Source organism: Melanaphis sacchari, unplaced genomic scaffold (assembly GCF_002803265.2).
Source record: "Melanaphis sacchari strain LSU unplaced genomic scaffold, SCAv2.0 Contig13_pilon_pilon, whole genome shotgun sequence".
Lineage (NCBI taxonomy): Eukaryota > Metazoa > Arthropoda > Insecta > Hemiptera > Aphididae > Melanaphis > Melanaphis sacchari.
The window spans coordinates 1784203-1805106 of NW_020270588.1; the positions used below are offsets into that span (position 1 = coordinate 1784203).

At 25.7% G+C, this 20904-nt stretch overlaps 1 protein-coding gene across 6 annotated transcripts in view; it reads right to left on the reverse strand.

The window, feature by feature from the left end:
- Positions 1-1801: 1801 nt before the first annotated feature.
- The window catches only part of LOC112591558 (nuclear receptor coactivator 2), a 46314-nt gene continuing 27211 nt past the window's right edge, over positions 1802-20904 (reverse strand). For 2 of the 6 annotated variants that reach the window (XM_025335399.1, XM_025335396.1), the window contains exons 2-22: positions 15007-15120; positions 10553-10715; positions 8466-8594; positions 8020-8403; positions 7709-7927; positions 7415-7641; positions 6465-7185; positions 6158-6283; positions 5603-6005; positions 5439-5531; positions 5055-5285; positions 4814-4992; positions 4593-4748; positions 4251-4469; positions 4037-4188; positions 3290-3416; positions 3086-3199; positions 2806-3022; positions 2552-2722; positions 2390-2472; positions 1802-1971 (exon numbers count right to left, since the gene is read on the reverse strand). In XM_025335399.1, the coding sequence (XP_025191184.1) occupies positions 1870-1971; positions 2390-2472; positions 2552-2722; positions 2806-3022; positions 3086-3199; positions 3290-3416; positions 4037-4188; positions 4251-4469; positions 4593-4748; positions 4814-4992; positions 5055-5285; positions 5439-5531; positions 5603-6005; positions 6158-6283; positions 6465-7185; positions 7415-7641; positions 7709-7927; positions 8020-8403; positions 8466-8594; positions 10553-10715; positions 15007-15083 (4293 nt within the window). In that variant the 5' untranslated portion in view covers positions 15084-15120 and the 3' untranslated portion in view covers positions 1802-1869. The other 4 variants (XM_025335400.1, XM_025335397.1, XM_025335401.1 and 1 more) reach the window with 4 other exon arrangements.

Genomic DNA, 20904 nt, shown 5'->3' on the forward strand with positions numbered 1-20904 from the left:
ATAACACCCTACATAAATATTTTTTCAAAAAACGACACTAAAAGTGTATTAATTTATACTAATTTCAACATTAAACAACATCAACCAGATAACCTAGAAGAATTCAATTTCAGCACTTGGTGCTTACTATTGAAAATATTTTAACTAATTGTAGTTAACTGTATTAATAAAATAGGGCAATAATAATAATAATAATAATAATAATAATAATAATGATGATAATAATAATGATAATAATATTAATAATAATAATAATAATGTACACTTAGGAATAAAACTGAATGATACATGACTTCCTAAAAATCTAGGTTTTAAGACCGAAAAAAAAATCATTTGTAAATAATAACAAAAGGAACTTAAAAAAGAAAACTCACAACAACAACAGTAAAAATAATAATATATAATAATAAAAATATAATAATAATAATAATAGTAAGCAAAATAACGACTTATTATTATTAAAACATGTTAAAAGATACTTGGTTAAAAATTTCTCACAATAATTGTTTTTCATACATTTTAAAATAAAATACAAAATTTGTTTTAAGTGTTCTAATTATTTAATAATTTTAAAGAAATTATGTTATTTTATGAACAAGCAATATTGCTGAACACAATTAGAACTTAAAAACATAGTTCTTGCCACTGTAGTTTAATTGAGAAATAAGCATGCGATAAAAATAATTAAATTGACCAAGTGAATTGAATAATGGAATCCAGTATCTTTTACTAGGAGGAACAAGAAGAAAACTAATTAAACAAGAGATTAATATTCAACTTATAACGAGGTAATTTAAAATCATAAAAGTAAGCCATTTGATTTGTATTTTGTATGTGTTGTGACCCTAACTCAAAATGTTTATATATTATGAACTCATTTCAAAAACATCCGAAACCGACAAAATTTATAAATTTTAATACCTTAAATTGTAACATTACTAGAAAATGTCAAAAACAAAACTGTAGGAAGACAAAAGAAAATAATTAAATCAAAACAATAATGAAAGATAAAAATAAAAACATGATTAAAAATAATATTCAATAATAATTAATTCATATTCTATCAATAATATTAGTAGGAAGACATTTTGTTGATATGTAGTCACTGTATGAAAAACAATGACATTAAGCTGATCATTGTAGTTGGTATAATAAAAACATACTAATGATCAAACATATCAATAAATATTAACAACACTATTTTGACAAATTAACAAAATAAAAAGGGTGTTTGTAATAATAATAATTAAAAATAAATAAATATGTTTAGTGCTGATAAAATAAAATAAAATAATTGGGAATATTTGTTGAAATGTTTTCTTATTAATGTATATATAATTATACAAATATAATGAATTTTATTTAATTTTTAAACAGATAACAAGAGCACACAAATAAACATTGAACACTAAACATGAACAAATGCCAACTATGACTGGACTCCATTTAAAATAACTGCTCTTAAATACTGATTTTCATCGAATATTAAAAAAAAAAAAAAAAAAAAAACAAAATAATAAGCAAAGTAAAACTGTTTTCAAAACTACAATAAAAAACTAATTTACAACATTACATTGGCAAGTAAAACAAAACAATGATTAATAACTTATTCTTATTAATAAATAAAACAACATGTAACATTAAAGCCTATACTCTAAAAATATTATGTACATCTATTTAAATAAAGTAGGTAGGTTTGTACATAGTTTAATTGTTTAAACTTTATATTGTTTTTTTTTTTTTTACTACTCAATTAAATAAGTAAATAAAAAACTAAATACATAAATATTGAAAAATAATAATAAAAATATATAAAACAATTCAACCCAAAACGTTTTCTACCTTTTTACATAAGGTAAAAAGAAGAATTTACTCTGAAAGCAGTTTTTGCAGAAGTGAAGATGATTTTTGGTCTGTTACATTAGTGGTTGAATTTGCACTACTAGTTCTCGAAGAGTCATTTATTGAGTTCTAAGAAATAAAAAGCAAAAATAATTATTTGTTTATGAAGTGTATTTATAAAAAGGAAAAAAATCTCTTAACTAGTGGCAATGAGAACTTTGATCTACAATAACACAACATATTTTTTTTTCTATCCATGCATGTCTTATTTTAATTTGAATGATTAACTATTAATCACAAAATTCAATGTTATTGAGTAATTTAAGTATAGTATTTGTAAAACTATGACATACTAGCAGAATAGGCAGGTACTTGTAAAGTCGTGAATAATAAATAAAAGTTATAATTAATTTTGAACACAACATTTTAATGATTTTTTAATTATGGTGATGATTTTAATTTATTGAGACCTATATACCACTATTATTTTAAATGTCACAACTATGTATATGTAACATTATTCACATTGTCACTTTTATCAACTCACCCTAACAGGTATTCCCTGGGGCTGTGGTGAAGATGAACTTAAATCTGAATTCAAACTAGACCACTTGGGACTTTCATTACCACCTAAAATTTGTTAGTAATATTAGCGAAAAGTAATACATAATATATTTTAAATTTTTAAATATTTTGTTTTCTTTTATACCTGTAGGAGACATGTCAAAATTTAAGCCTAATGGATCGAGTTCTGCAGAGTTAACATTTTGTCCAGGTAATAATTGATTAGATAATCGAGTTACTCCCTGCTGTTGACTACGAACACCTACAAATGCCCGTAACTCATTTCTAGTAAACTCTGTGACACCATTATTCCCACCTGTATTTTTTAAAATACAATAAATATTAATCTCAATCAAAATATTATATTATGTAAATAAAACATATTGTTTTCATTATTACCTTGGATTTGTGAATTATTAGTTGTCATATTTATATTTCTAGGTAACCGGTATTGCTGCTGCTGCTGTTGTTGCTGTGGCTGACAATTGGTATTGGGTGGTACTTCGGTATTATAACCAACAGGACTTGTTAATACGCGAGTGGCACTTCCGTGACTTAGTTGCTGTTGATTAATAAAATTTTGTCTAACAGAATTGTTATTGAAACCACCCGTGATCTAAAATCAAAGTTATTTATTTAATTTAAGGATAAAAAAATTAATTAAAAATAATTTTTATACTTGTAGTTGAGCGTTAAGCATAGGATTCTGTTGTTGGTGTAATGTTAATCTTTGTTGAGTCCACACCCCAGGCTGTTGTGTTTGGCTAATATAAATATTTGGTGTTTGTTGTTGCTATGATAATAATAAACAAATTAAATATTAATATGATATACAATGTATTTATTTTTTTTATAATAAAAATAAAAAATAAGCATTAATTACTTGGCTAACACAGGGGTTGATAGGATTTTGATATTGTGAATGTGATGATGGAGACATTCTTGATGTAGTTTGTTGAACAATTTGTTGTGCTTGTGTAGTGGTTTGAGTTTGTGTAGTAGTTCCATAACTAGAAATAAAATATTATAACATCAAATTAAAGATTTTTAAAATTACATATTTAAATTAATACTTTGTTACATTTAATATTTATATTTTTTTTTATTAATGTTAATCTTTTAAATATATTTTCATTTGAATTTACTACACACACACATTTAACTATTGTTGCTAATAATAAAACTATCTAACAGATTTCTACAAATGTAGAAAATAATCTACAGAACTTTATTGTGAAATAGAAATTAAAATATTCTATAATTAGAGCCATCGGGATCAGTTGCATTCAATTTTTATATAATAACTATTAATGTCGCATATCATTATTGAAATGATAATAGAGAAAACATTGAGCATCAGTTATTTATTTATTATTTTTTTGTAGAATGAGTTATAGTGCATTTCTAGTATAAGTGATGTATGGAAACATATAAGTATTAAAGATGAAATCAATAAAAAAAATTTAAGCTGATTCTCTAACATGGATATCATAAAAGAAACATTTTGTATTTGTCATATAAATCTGAGCAGTTTCTTTAAAATACACACAAATAATAACTTTTAAGAAGTTAAGTATATTTATTCTACTTAGCATCAGTACTCTGAATATTAAAAAGCATTATTACTCACTTTAAAATAGGGAAAGACTGTTGTGTAAGAGTGGAATATGGGGGTTGACGGTTAGATGAAGGTGAGATCTGAGATGAATTGAGCAACACATTGCAAGGCGCAGCATAAACTGGACTTAGTTGAGATTGTGAATCAGGTACACTTGAGGAACGCTAAAAAACACATAGCAGTATTGTAATAAAATTAATTCTTTAGTATAAAGTGTTTTTATTACTTGTAACGAAACATTAGGTGGACCAGTATTATTTAACAATGAATCTATAGTTTGTAAAGCAGTGGTAGGATCTGGGGTTGGTAAAGTTGCAGCATTTGTTGTAACAACCATTATTTTTTGTTGTTGTTGTTGTTGCAAAAGTCTTTGCTTCTGTTGTTGTTGTTGAATTAACCTTTGTTTTTGTTGTTGTTGTTGCTGCAATATTAACTGCTGCTGTTGCTATTTTAAAAAGTATACAGTTATTTATAAAAACATTAAAGCTTTTAAATACTTAAATTATGACTTAAAATTAATTTAATTAAGGATGTTATAATTGTATATAATATTATTTATAAAACTAACCAAAGGTGGAGTTTGAACATTCTTAGGATATGGTGGCCTAGGCGATTGCTGCGGATTGAACCTAACAGTGTTTTTTTGCTGAGGCTGATATGCTGGAGGTGGAATAAATTGGTTTTGTGCATGGTGATTACTTCCAGTGGGGGAACCATAATTCAACTAAAATTTTAATATATAATTCTATAGTATAAGTTTATAAAATATAGTCTGTAATTAATATTTACTGGTGAAGGCGATTTTACTGTAGATTCAACTTGCATTAGAGATTTTTGAATTGCATTTACAGCCATTTTTTCATTCATTAATGAACTGTATGAATTCTGATTGGTAGTATTTTGTCCAACAGGATTGGGGACGTTTGGCGTTTCTAAAACGTTGAATAAGTTTAACAATGTTGTATTATCTGAAATATTAATTAATAATTATAGAAATTTAATATGAATATACACTTTAAAAATATCTTACCTGAAGTAACATTCATGATATCCATGACTTCTTCTAAAAGTTCTGATAATTCTGGATCCGAATTAAATGGTAAGGTGTTACTATTTGATTCAGCTATATTACTCAATAGAGAACTGTAGCCACTAATAGCTGAGGAGGTAACTTGTCGCATTTGTTGTATTTGAATTTGGTTTTGACTTTGGTTAGCCTGTGGTTGATCTAGCATATGATTTAGGTACAAGTTATTACCACCTAGCAAAAGAAAATATATTAGTTTAACTAAAAAAGAGGAGTAATTGTATGAAATAATTATTTTATACATCTGAATAGTAAGTTTGTATAACACACACAAATATGTAGTATGATTTGTTACTTTAATTTAATTATAGTAATAATTTTGATTATTTTTTTGTAGTAAAATCTTCTGATGATTATGAAGCTGGCTTTGTTGTACATTTGATGAAGTCATTGAATGTTGTCCACTGTTCCAACCACTAGCTACAAAAACAAATAAATTTATTTTCAATTAATGCTAATTTATTTAAAAATGTTAGTAATAAAATACAAACCAGACTGTTGTTGCTGCTGATGTTGTTGTTGCTGCTGTTTTATTGTATTAACTAATTTGTCTTGAGGTGTAGCTGATATGACAGAAGCTGGTATTGCTGGTATCGCAGTAGGAGGAGGATCTTTGGCTAACAATGAAGCAAGCATTTTGTTTCGCTCACGTAATTTACTATTGGTAACTTGTGTCTGAGAGCCACTAGGACTAGACATAGATTCAAGAACTGAAGGACCTGAACTTCCACCAGAGCTATTGGTACGCTTCAATGGGGGATGATCGTTTTCATCGTCAGCACTTATACTATTACGTTTACGGCCATGGTTATGACTGTCTGGTGAAGTAGGGGACAAAATACGAAAACCCATACTATTTAGTATCAAGTCTTCATTTGAATGTTGATCATTTTGCTGCAAAAACAAAAAATAAAGTCAATTTAACGTCATGAATTACATTTATGAAATTACACATTGAAATAAATATTTATTTTAGACTTTGGAAATAATATAAAAAATTAATCAAAAAACGTGCACACACAAATTATTTTCTAGTAATAAATTACCTCAAGCATGATTCCATGCTGCCTAACATTATCATCATCTTTTAGTAATTGTTGAAGAAGATCATTTTGTTTTTTAAGCCCTGCTCGAGCTTCAATATCTTCATCTTCGCTTTTGTCATTTAATAACTGCAAGGTTTTATGAAAATTGTATTGTAGCTCAATATAACTTATCTCAGTTAATAAAATAAAAATTTGAATATCTCGTAAAACTTATAATTAATGTTAAAAAATTATTTCCAAAATCATATACATAAAAAAAAAAAAAAATTCTGAAGTTATTTTTATGCAATTTAGTAATTATACACACCTTAAGCAACATGTTGTTATTATTATTGCTGGTAGTAGCATTATTTGGAGTAGATGGAGCATCATTTATGTTAGAATTACTGCGAGATGCTTGCCGTACATTAGCAGGACTCGGAGGAGTGCTGTGATTAGTCGACTCATCATCTGCACTTTGGGAAGCCATATCATCTGGATTCAACAATCCTTTTAATATATTATGTTTGTTCTTTGATACATTGTTTTCTTCAGTTGATCCATCAGTTCGTTTCATCAACAATGTTCGTAGCCGAGCTGATTCCATTCTATCCACACTACCACAAGAATCATAAGAGTCTTTTGGTGATGGTACGAGTGGACTGAAAGGAAATGAAGTGTACTGTGATTGTGCTACAGGAGTGTGTGGATTGGACGACACAGGGGCTGGGCTAGGTACTGGTGTAATTTTTGATGGTGCTTCAACTGAATTTGTAGATGGTTCAGACCACTTATTTTCTTGCAACATATCACCAAATGTTGTGCTTGGAAATAATTCGAAATCGGAAAAATTGAGATCAGCTGACGGAGTCATGTTATAGTCATTACCGAATTTAGATTCAGATTGCAAGATTGACCCAGACTGATTAGATCCAACACTATTAGTCATTAATGGTAATGGATCTGTCCCATTTAGTGAGGCATTCAATGGGTCTGCTGCTGCTGCACGAGCACTGTTATTCTCGATCATAGCACACATTTCACTATCACTAAAAAAATAAAATGTATAATGTAATAGTTAACTAACAAGCGATTTAAGAAATTAATGTTGTTTCATAATATCTTATACTGTCAAATACCAACAGATAATTATTTTTAAATGCTTAATTTAAATATTGAACATAAAAATTAAAAATTAAATTGTTAACAATTTATTAAGATAATAAAGAAATTGACAATTAACCTTAAAAATACCAATTTATTAATTCTTTTACTTACACAATGATTGAATGAGCAGCCATTATAAAGTCCATTTCTGAATTATCGTTACTTTTGAAATACTTAGACTTAGTTTGAACTTTTACATACTTATCTTCAATTAAGTGTAACCTATAAACTGGACTTGTACCAAAACCTGCTCGACGTGTTTCTTGTAGATGGTTAGCCACTTTTATAACATCATTTTTATGACATTTGTCATGTAACAATCTACCCACCAAACAATCCTGTAAATAATATTTTCATACAATAAGACATTATTAAAAATTTTAGTTATCAAGATTTCAATTTTACTTTATTTATGTGTTGAGCATAAACATCAGATACATCTTTAGTATCCAAAGCTAAAATCTTCCCATTTTGATCAAGTTTAATTGTAAACTGTTCCAAAGGTGGACTTAAATGTTTTTCATTGTATGGCACTCGTCGTGCTATGCATAACAAGTTCTGGCTAATGCCATCTGTACTATCTTCGTCATCGATCATACCACCATTTATTTTTGTAGATGATATCTAATTTTTAATTTAACTTCCGTTAGTATAAAGATTCAAGATTTTAAAGAACTTATTATAATACATTATAATACATCATAATTATAAACTACCTGTAACGTTTCGTACTGGCTAACCCTTGTCTGTTTTTCTTCAATAGTTTGGTCTTGATCAGATGGGGGTTTTATTAATAGCCGGCAATTAAATTTCTTAGTAAACCTCTGATTCCAATTGTTCCCTTTGGAACCAGAGGGCGATTGCTCCATAAGAAGATTAGTTGGTACGTTAGAGCCCAGAGAACCAATTGACGATTCGTAGATTAACAATGGGTTGTTTAAAAGAACACCAAACTTGGTGTGATCACCGTGGTGAATAATATTATAAACACTCTTACCAAGTAATTCTTCTTTATTATAATGAAGAAATTGTTGTATATTTTCTGTCACAAATTCTATTTGACTATCTGCATTTACAACAAATAAAAATCCGTCTAATGCCTACAAAAATTTATTTATGATTAATAAAAAAGAAATCAGAATTTATTTTTAGTATGACATACCGAAAGTAACAAAGGTGCCAATTCTGTATTTGATATTCTAGTCGGTTTAGACGAAGATACTTCGCCTTGTTGGACAGCGGCTTCTGTTTTAATTAAACTTTCTGTTTGATCAGATGAAAGTCTATGAGTCTATAAGCAACAAAACAAACTATTATTTAAGAATAATTATTTTATAATTAGTTTAAAATAGTTAAATTTTAAAAATGTCTATAATAATGGTTGTTATGTGTTAAATACCTGAAAGTATAGTCTATTAGCATATTAATAAATATAATATAGTATATATAATAAGTATTATAAATATCATAATATATATGAAAAGTTTATTATCAAATATAATTGGTTATTAACTACTAATATTAATCGGTAATGATAACTCCATAATGATTAAATAAATCGGTTAAAAAGGTTTCATTATCATTATTAATGTCAAATAAAAACACTCTAAACTATGGTATGATAGTATTATCACTAAACTTGGGATTTGTATAAAAAAAAACATGAAATACATACATAAATAATTCAAAATATAGTGAAAAATATATTAAAATAAATATTATAAATTTTGTGACTTTAAAGTTACATAAAATCATGATAATGTTAAATTATTTTTAAGTTTAACATTTTTATTTTCCAATGAAAATTAAACTAATGAAAAAATATTTTAGGTTATTTATAGAAAATTAGTATTAAAATATTGCATAAAAAATGTATGATTTGAAAAATGCAAATCTAAATATTTTTATCTATTAAACATTTTCAAAAAATAAAATTAGCTGCTATTTAATAAGATATCTTTTAAACTTTTTAAACAAATATTTGTGCTAAATGTTTAATCACAACAACTTATGATTCTTAATGATATTTCTTTAGGACCTTTGTTTAATTAAAATTATTGTGGATGTTACAAATCTGTGAAAAACAAGATTAGTTATTTGATTTCTATATAAGTAGATTTTTAAAAAAATATAAATTTTTAATATTTAATAGGCCATAGTAGTGGACTGTGATCATGAATGACTAGGCGAATAAATTGTCAAGAGACATTTAACAATTCTAACAAAGAAAAAGACTTCATAGTATTTATTTTAGTTTTAAATATAAATAAAGTAAATAATTATTTAAAAATAAAATAAAATAAATGATAGTAATAATATGAATGGTTATTTAAATATTACAATGTTTAAGCTTTTTAAACATAAACATTGTAAAATGATGATACAAATAAAACTTAGTTTCTAATTATATAAAATCTAAGTCTTTTAATGTTTATTGCATACAATTTATGATTACAATAAATTAGTACAACTATATGGATTAAATGGTTTTAGTTAATTGAGAATTTAGAATATTAATATTTTTTCAACCATATGATTTTCACAGAAACTTCTTGTATCTTTGACATTTAAATTTATAAAATAAGTTGTAAATGCAATTAAATAAAAATATTATATTATTAACATTTTAATCTACTTTATAATTATTACATTTTATTTATACTGAGATGAATTAATGAAATAAGTATAATACTGTACACAATTATACTTAATATTATAAGTTTATTTATTGACTAATACAACTATGGTTATTAAAATAGACAGTTTATTCACAATAAATAATTTAGTAAATAGTTAAGGAATAAAAAAATAAATTTAAATGATGAAAACTGAAACCTAACCTACAATATTTAGAGAATCATTTAAAAATAATAAGTACAAATATAATTACCCACCTATTATACAATTATTTAAATGAATAACAAATCGTTCAAATACTTGATAAATTTTAAAAAGGAAGTATAAAAATTAAAGATTTTAACTTCAAGAAGTATAGATGAAAAATATGGTTAAAATTAATATTTGAAAATACTTTATACACTAAATAATAAGTAAGTGATAATAATATCAATAATATCAAAAATTATAGTAAAATGTTTCTTTTAAACCATTATATTTTCTTAAACTCTAAAGAAAAAGAAAATGTTGAGGGAATTTTTAAGTTGTTTAAAAATAAACAAATAATTACAATCTGAGAAATAGGAATATAAGAAATTTGTAAATAGGATAAGAAAAATATAATTGTCTTACCCCGGCTCGCACCTGTTTCACAGTTTCCTGTAAAATGGCGCACTTATCAGGTTTTACAGACAAGGAATTCATGTCCGCAAAACTAGCTGAGATCAACTCGGCCAGCTCCTCGATGTATATGTTTTCCTGTTCTCGCCGACGTTTTTCATTACGGCACTTGTTTCTGAAAATAAATGATTCAATAATGTTTAAAGTTAATAGTGTTAAAAATTGCAAATTTGAGAGACAGTAACATTGGTTGCTGTTCAAAAAGCGGCTAAATGTAATGATGAGATACAATTTTTATAATTATTATTAATTAATTTGCAAACTTTGTAACAGTTGTTAAGACTTTTTAAGATCGCTTATATATATAGTAAATACAGTATTCATCTCTAATTTTATAAGTCACATTTTAAGGGTAAAACATAAAAATTTGAAAGTGATTTTTATTTTTATCATATTTTTGAATTCTACAGAAACATATGAGACGCTTGTTGTTTTATTGAGCATATATAAATACAATTAATACAATAATATTCAATGGAAATGTCAAGCATATTATTATAAGTATGGCTGCAATTGAAATTATAAAATATCATTATAAATAACTTACTCATGAAATTATATATAACAGATATTAAGTAGGTATATCTGTAACTAGTTATATAATTAAGCAATGTGTAAGATTTTTCTATTTAATCTTTAAGAAATCATAAATTTTATCCAAAAAAAACAATTTTGAAGAAATTTACTTCTGCATTTAATTTCAAGTAGTAATAAAATATTTTCAATTGTTTTACTTTAATTCTTTACCTATTCAAAATAAACGTGTCAAACTGTTAACATATTAAAAACATAATAAATTAATCAATTAAATCTGCTAAAATAGTGCTCATTACAAATCTAATGATAATACAATTATTTTCTCTGCTAAACGTCACATATTTTTTGTAAAATCTAATAAGAAATGAATAGATAGTAAATAATTTTTTATTGTGATTTTCCTACAACTGGAAAGTACCATATACTCTTCAGTGGGAGTAAAACCATTAAATAAAACAGTCTGTATATAATAACATGTTGTTTCAAAGTTCAATAAATGTATTACTATTATTTATTAATTAATTATTATACAAAACAAATAAATGAATAAAACAAGTTTTAACCCAAACCAACAATGATGCAAGGCAATATATAGTTTGAATTCAAGATGTTGGTTAATCATAGATTATGTAGAAATTATAAAATAAGATTTTAATTTTTGAAAGAATTTCAATAGAACCTAGATTTAAATATTGTATTGAAAAAAAGTTTGGAGAGCAAGACTTGATATCCAAACCCTATCTCATATAGATATAGGTACATGTTGGTATAATTGCATTAGTTAAAACCAATATAGAATTTAGTTGAAACTAATTCAATTAGTTATAATAAAATAATACATTATGTTGGTAGGTATGAACAATAATTTATTTTAACTAATACAATTATTATTATGTTATAAAATTATTGCAGTCAGCTGAAAATGATAACGCCAGTTACCTCCCAAATTTTATTATAGCAAGTAATATTGCGTACATGGTATATCAATGGGTAAACATTGACTACATTTCACTATGTATGCACAAATATTTATGTAAATGGAAGCAAGCTTCAGACTTTAAAATATTTTCAAAATAATTTGTTTGACAAAAGCATTACACGAGAAAAAAAAGACGCTTGTATAATTTACACAATGGAAGTGGGATAATTATTAATACAAGAAGGTGAAAAATTGACTTATTTTCTTTACAATTTGAGAACGAATATATGTATTTACAACTAAATTTAAGCCCCAATCATTAATAGTAGCACACACCGTTATTCTATAGTTGATATTGTTTTTGAAATAAATCATGCATTACCTACACCAAATTAACAACAGTGCAGTGCATTACAAATCGTTTTACTCGTATTCATAATAATATATTATGATTCCGAGTGTGTAATAAAATCACTTTTAAGTACTTTTTAACGACCGAGGTACACAATAACACGGTAATAATTGTCACGATACTTGAAGTTTAATGAGATTAATTATTCGAACATAAATATTGTGCGGCGCCTAATTATTGTCGTACATTATTTTACGGCACGGCTCCTCCAGATTTTCGAGTACTTTTTGAAGAGTTGTAGTCGGTTGCTTTTGTCGACACAAATTACCTCGGAAAAATATAATAATGTTTAAAAACCGACCCTTCTCTCACTTCTTCGTTAATATCTGTCAACAATCAAAAGGGGGTTAGGTATATATTAAATATACTTATATATTGAAGATATATGTACACAATATGTAAATTAATAATAATAATTGTTGTGCTAAATATATATATATATGATAATATTATATGCACACACGTATTATAACAGTGTTAATTAACATATAATACGTTATAATAATAATGTTGAAATCGTAAAAGGTACTACGCTCGTGTGTATAGTATGGATTCCGGCGTTAGAAGTAGTGCTGCTGCGAGGGCGGCAGGCGCTGTGTATAAATAACTCAAAGGGGAAAGAATTAATTAGGTCCTTTACAAACCGCAATGCACACACCCCGCAAATGACGCCGACTAAATAATAAATATATATGATATTAATCAGAGAACTACAAAATAATATATGTATTGTATTTTATACGTAATTTGTGTACTGTATATAAACGAATAAAATATATATATTATACACAATTCGGGCACACAGCATTCGAATCGGTTATAACAGAAAATAGAAATTGTATTATGTTATATTATTATTTGGTCGTTGTTCCTTTGTGCTGCATGTGCCGGTGTGTGCGCCGCCACCAAAGAGGGAAAACGCGTGTCCTTGACGATGGCAGCAGCGGCGGCAGAAAGCCACAGTATATAGACCTGCCGCCGACTCAGCTGCTAAAATAAGTTGTGTTACGCCAAAACGATAATTAAATCTCCCCGTCAAATTCACTAACTGGCGTACAAGGTGATTCGCTAAAGAACGATGAACACCCCCACCGCCATAACCACCAAACCGCCACAGCCATACTTCCAGTGCCTACGTTCTGGTAGTATTATTCATTGTTATACATTTATATAGGTACATGTATTTTATTTTTATTTTAAAGAAACATTTATCAAATAATAATGTGGATGAAGAAAAAAAATACTTTAAATATTAATAATGATTATAAGAATACAATGAACCTATGATATTGTAAATAGTAGGTAATTTTGTTTTACTATAAAATACGTAATTGCGACGACGTAATAGATAGTTGGTACGAATTATTAATAATTAATAGAAGATGAAGTTAAAATTCATCTATTTATGAATAATATATCAAGTAATTTATCACGATGTATTTCACAAAATCTTAACAACTCGAATTTGATAATTTACAACTTATAGTTGACAATTATAGAAATATGTATATTATTTACCAATATTATCTAAAGTAAATTTTGATCTAAGAAAAAACAAATTGCTTTGTCATTTAAATCTTTCATATTTTCTAGAATAATTATATATATATATATTTTTTTTTTGTAAAATTGATTTTATATAAATATTTATATTATGTTGGTTCATAATTTATAAGAAATATACCTATATAGGAGGTAAAGCTAATTAATTATACTTTTTCCATACAGTTATAAGAAATAGGAATAAAAAACATTAAATATATGAAGTTGAAATAGGAGATTAATATAATTTATCTAGGTATAACAAATGTTTTATAATATTTTAATACAGGTATACCCCAAAATTAATCAATTTTTTTTAACTGAATTTAAAATGAAAAATAACGTATTATGTTTGTATAGAACTATAATAAAAAGAAGTTTGATATTGTATTGTAAGGTTATCAAAGTTTTAAAGGTCTTTGCACTACTCATAATCAATATCTAATGTCGTAAAATACTATTAGTTTAGTCGAATGTCAAAATGCATTAGAAAATTAATTAATAGTATATTTATTTCATATTACAAGTTATATTAAGTATACCTAACGTTAGGAATACATATATTTTTTATAATTTATGTAGTTACCAAAATTATTATAAAAAAAAAATACAAAAAAAGTAGGACAAGAAAATAGTAAAAATATATAATGGATAGAGACTGATAGAATAAAACAATTCTGGATTTGCTTTATATTATTTTAATTTGTTTATTAATAAAAGTAAATATTATATTATATGCTATAATATTCGATCAAAAATCTTTAGAGGAGTAAAAATTTGTTATAATTTATGATACGATTAACCCAAAAAATCACTATAGTCGAAGATATGATATCCTAAATTGTAGAGATTAGCCAACAACTAATATTACGATGAATATTTTCAAATAGGCATAAACTAAATAATAACATATCTTTTATTATACAAAATATAGTATCTAAAATTATGGATGATAAAATAATAATAGATTACTTAGCTTAAGTATAATATACTTACATTTGAGATTGACCCTTGACGTCGCTTTTTTTCTTCTTTTTGGGCAACGCAGAGCTTGGGCTTGCGCCGCCGCTCATCTTAGTCCTAGACTCTTGGAGATCATATGGACCCAGTCTATAAAAAAAAAAAAACGAAATAATTAAGTAAAACATTGCAAACTATTTAACTACCTAGCTACGTTATTCTAATTATCATGTATAAATGATTCTTTCTTTTTAAATAAATAAATAGTTATAACTTATTCGAACAATTCGTTTGATGTTTAAAAATAATTATGCAAGTTATGCATGTTATTATTAATTAATTAATTCATTCCATCGACACTTTGAATTTCCTCTTTAAATTGATTTAATTATTTGGCAGACAAAATGTCATATCGTTTAAGATAGGTATTGTGTTAGACGTTTTTAATTAATACCGTATTAGGTATATATTAATTATGAATTTGAACAATTTTCAACACATCGGAATAAACCACATAATTTCTCGAACATAATAAATAAATAGCATTATCATCAAATTATTAAAAATTTGTTTGAACTTCGTATTAGATTTATTTAAGCCTATAGATAATTTTAATAATTTTAATAATTTAAATATGATGTAGATAATTTAAATTATTATTGTACTTAAAAAATTGTGTATACCTAAATGTATTTCAATTTAGACAATTTTGATTAATTATCATGTATTAATTAAACAAATAAAAATATAAAATACGATTAAAAGGTTAAATGATAAAACTGTTAGGAAATATGTGTTTGACATTAGGTAGGTATATAATAAAACATGATTTCATAACATTATAACAGTAATAAAGAAATGACTAAGTATTTTGTATGATATATATTTAAACCAGTGTCATTATATTGGACAAATTGAAAATTAAGATAAATTAAAGATATTATGACGAGGAAAAAATTGTATTGATTAATTACTTATATTCACATGATTATAATATATTATAGCAATTTATTGTTTTGGGAATTTTAAATAATATACTGGTCGTAAAACAAATAATTGGTATAAATCAAATCTTTTAAGTAAAAAAAAAGGGATATTTGTTTTTTTTTTTTTTTTTTGTCAAAATATATAGATAGGTCATATATTAACTAAATATAAAAATAATGGGATCATTCTAGTCAATTTAATAATGGAATTAGATCACGAGTAAAATTATGAGTGTTGAATTACAAAAAAAGTAATATATTTAATGGCCCGGAGGTAACTATAGAAAATACTGAAATGGTGCCTCTGGTGGGTGGATAACAATATAACAATATTTGTGCGTCAATTCGAAATTGACAAAGAGATAAGTTGTAAGTGTGTTATTCATGTTTATTTGATAATTTTTGATACACGAGTAAACATATATTACAACGAATGACATAGATCCCTTATAAAATTCACAATAATATGTACATTATTATGTCTCGCATTTCATTATTATTTATTATATTATATTGTTAAGTTATATTTATAGTAAGGATGCGATTTTTTATTCATTGTAACTCAACCCCCTTGTTGATTTATTGACCTAGTTAAAAAATTACATATATAGTAAATAGTTTAAGATTGAAAGGGTTGTCTCCGCAAAAAAGGGATCAAATAATATTGATTACCCACCTATAACCAATAAAATATACAACAGGTTGAAATTAGTTAAAAAAAATACAGAAAATTTGGTATGTATTTTGCTTGGTTTATAATTAGTTTAGAACACATATGTTAATACAATGTTATATCTTATATGCTGTTTTTAATGCATGACATGTGAAAATATAATTAATCAACAGTCAGTTGTAAAGAAGGTTAGGATTTAACTTTTTACACAATGTACTTGTGTATACATATAAATAAAAAATATAATAATTATGACAATAAGTAGAAATATAATTATGGAGTCTTTTAAAACAAATTAAAAATAATAAACGCAAACCGTTGTCCGTTAACAGCACGTGAAGGGGAAGTTTAAATGACTTTCATTAACGTCATAATATAAAATTATAATTTATACCCACTGGTGATATAATATAATATAATATAATATTATATAGGTACGTGGGAAATTAGTATTCAATAGGGTCTTTTAGAGTAATCGATAATATTTTTTTGTGTATAGTACAAAGAAACACTTGAGCAACTAACCCATTCATTATTATATTTTTTTTGTATGCCAGATTATTATAAAAAAAAAAAAAATCACAACAGAACTATATTGTAGTATAATAAATAATAATTAAGCTCTAATTTTATGTAAAAAACTCGACATGTTAAGTTTTCTTTAGAGTCTATTATTATTTGATTTTTCTGAAAACAACATTGGCCAAGTAGTATGATACTTATGAATATCGTAGAATACTATAGTTAAAAAAAAAAAAAAGGATTTCGGTTAAAAAGTGAATTTTCGTGGGTGTTAGTCTCTTATATCTTAAGCAAGTTTTGTACACCCACGTCCGTGATTGACCTTGAACTAATTTAAAGACCATACTAAGACTATACATCGAGGTTGAGTCATATGGGATTTACACAGACGTGATAGTGTATGGATTTATTATTCTTTTTGTTTTACTAGTAGTTTTTCTTCGTTAATAAATCCTCATGATAAAATAAACAATTAAATGAAAATTAAAACACGACACGTAAATAGAGGATTATGTATGTATGTTTTAAGATATATTCAACACGAGTAATGTTTACAATTGCTATATCTAGCGTAAACACTACGTGATATAGGTACATCCACTGTAAAATTACGGCGAGAAAAATTATTTGTGCATGTATGATGTTCATGATGTTATATTGCAGTATACTAATTTAAAAATTTAAAACAATATTACATTTACATAGACACTCTATACAAGATTAGTTTAATATTTTATACAATACAATAAGTACTGAATAACTCATTATTTTTTAAAATATTTGGTTAGACATTTTTGATTAGTAGGATTAGATACTCTAGTAGTACACACTCGAACAAAAACAATGACAATTAGTTAAAACAGATACAATGTTGTATATTATCATTTATCACTAATGAATGTAATGTATTCCATGAGTTTTTACATACAGGGTTATGTAAAGATTATACATTTACTGAGATTTGAAGAAGTGGAATGTAACCTAACCATGGGAAATCTAAGGAAAAAACAATAAACCGAGAATGGCTAGGTTAATTAATATTCATTCACCGGTTTTTTTTTTTTATCATAATACATTTTTTTGAATAAAAGTAAATCTATTCATATTTGATCAAATTTTACTAATTTAGATACCTACTTAAACATTGATATTACATATAACGATGTATAAAAATCATTTATAATAATTAAAAATTAAAGAATAAAACCTATCGGAAACAGACAGTGGATGGTAATAATGATAAAATATGTGTCGGAGGACAAATAACTTGCAATTTGGAACAGAATTTATTTATGGAGCCTAGGTATTGTAGTTAGAAAAAGATACGGATAAAGAAGGATTATTTTTTTGTTAAATAATGGTTTTTATTATCACCTTATCCAGGGCTTTAAATTAATTATTCCTGAAGTATATGTGTATAAAAACCTTGTATCGGTAAATGAACATTGATACTTGTGGAATGAATTTAATATAAACTAATTAGTTATTTAACTGACGACTAATTTTAAATGATAATATTTATTATAACCATAAATAGTGTTGTGTAAAGTAAACACTATAAGTTTGATAAAATTATTTAATCAACATACGTGAATACTGAATTCACTGTACAAGTTAAAAAAACAATACTTTTATCGTTATAAATGCTAATAGACAGAACGGATAAAAATTATAATTGTATAATTATGAAATTTTCAAATAATCTTTAAAACTGTATATAGGTTTCAATAAAACTTTTTTTTTTCAAAACACAAACTTTCAGATGGTTTTTTCAGGGAATGCTATAATATAACTGTTCATTCATGTCGATTACATTGAGAACTATTCAAGCATTTCTTGTACCGGTAAACATAGCCATAAAACGACAATACTATATATTACAATTCATGTCAGTAAACAAGTTCTCTGTGCATCGTCCCATACTAGTTTTCCTAGTTAAGAAAAAGAAATAAAGCAGAAAAATAAAACTTCTCATTATCAGTATAATTTACACTATAAATACTTATGACATGATGTTACCTACTAAAAATATTATATTTAAACACAATGGGTCATTGACGCGGTTATTGGCTCTTCTTACCGAATAAATATCTCTCAAATAGGTTCTGACTGTCCAAACGATGATTTGTATTTAATTATCAATTAAACACATCGGCATCATTTATAAATTTCATGCATAGTCAAGATAAATGTCATTATCATACAAATTACAAAACTTTATTAAACTAATTATTGTAGTTCAATTTGATATTTAATATTAGCCAATAATATAAAGATAATTCTTTAGATTTTTTAAATTTAATTTTTGACTGTTATTTTTAATTTTAGTGGTTTAACAAAATTACTTCAAAACCTCGAACGTTCGGTTATAGCAGTATAAATTGTTTTATTTTAATTAAATGCTTAGCAATTATAAAATAGTATTGTGCGGAGTGGATATTGCAGTTGTTTTGGTCTCGATAATAATTTATATTATATATATATATTATAGTAAATCAATGACAATGAAGTTTAATAAAGTACTATGAAAAAAAATGTATGCCATTTAAGAATAATAATCTAATGGACATAAAATGTGAACTTTTGAACATTTCTAGACATAAAACTAATACTTTACATCTATGACATTTTTTAGAGGTCACGATAGGGTATTAGGGTGTAACTTAAACAACTGGTAGTTTATGTCACTGCTGAAATATTATAGAAATATAAAATAGTCAATCAATGCAGTTTTGTAGTCATAAATAGGCTTTGAAATATTCAATATTTGTTTTATAGAGTGTGAAATAAGTAAGAGATTTAATAGGTTTAGTTTTGACGTTTGAATATTAATAATTAAAACACTCATATCACTCACATAATCGCTTGTGATTCGAGAATTATATTATAAAATAAATAAATATGATTAGGTACAAGGTTAGGTTTAAAAAAGGAATAAAAAAAATCAAGTTTTGGCTACTTATTACATATCACCAACGTACATATATTTTTACTTGAGACTTGTATTATTTAAATTTCCAGAATAAATTATCAGCTATTGGCCGGTAATTATGTACCACAAGAGCTGCAGCATAGTACAAAAGTAAAACAAAATTCTAAAATCATGTGGTTGACATCGGTACCGCAGTACACGGTATACACGATGACAATAACAACGACCATTATCAAGAAGGTTTATAAAAATCTTAAATCCCAAACATAAACGCAGACACGCGCGTCGGATATAAACGACGTCCACGGAGAAAAACAATTGATAAAACTATGTAATATGATGATAAAATTTGATATTTCTATGCAATGTATATTAAATTAGGAATTCCAAATAAAACGTAAACAAGATTGTAAAAGCTTGTTCGCCATGTTTTGGGTTGAAATAAAATTTCCGTCAATATAAAAATTGCTAACTATTTAGATGACATATCGAAATATCGAAGTTACACTTATTATGTACAAGAAAATTGATTTATCAACCGAAAAAAATTGCTAAAACAATATTATGATGACACAAATTCCTTATTTATAGTGTAATAGTGTTATAGAAGTATCGGGTTTCAAACTCGAAGATCCCGGTGTAAAAGACGATTTTGGGGCCTTTCAAATTCATTATTAATTACAATTTATAAAATTTAAAATAAATATCCAAATAATGTATTGTTGCCGCGAACATAGTTATGTTCTCGTATGCAGTGGTGTATGGTTTCATTGTTGTTATATGTAACCATGTATTAAAATTGTAATTTGTATTGCTAAGGT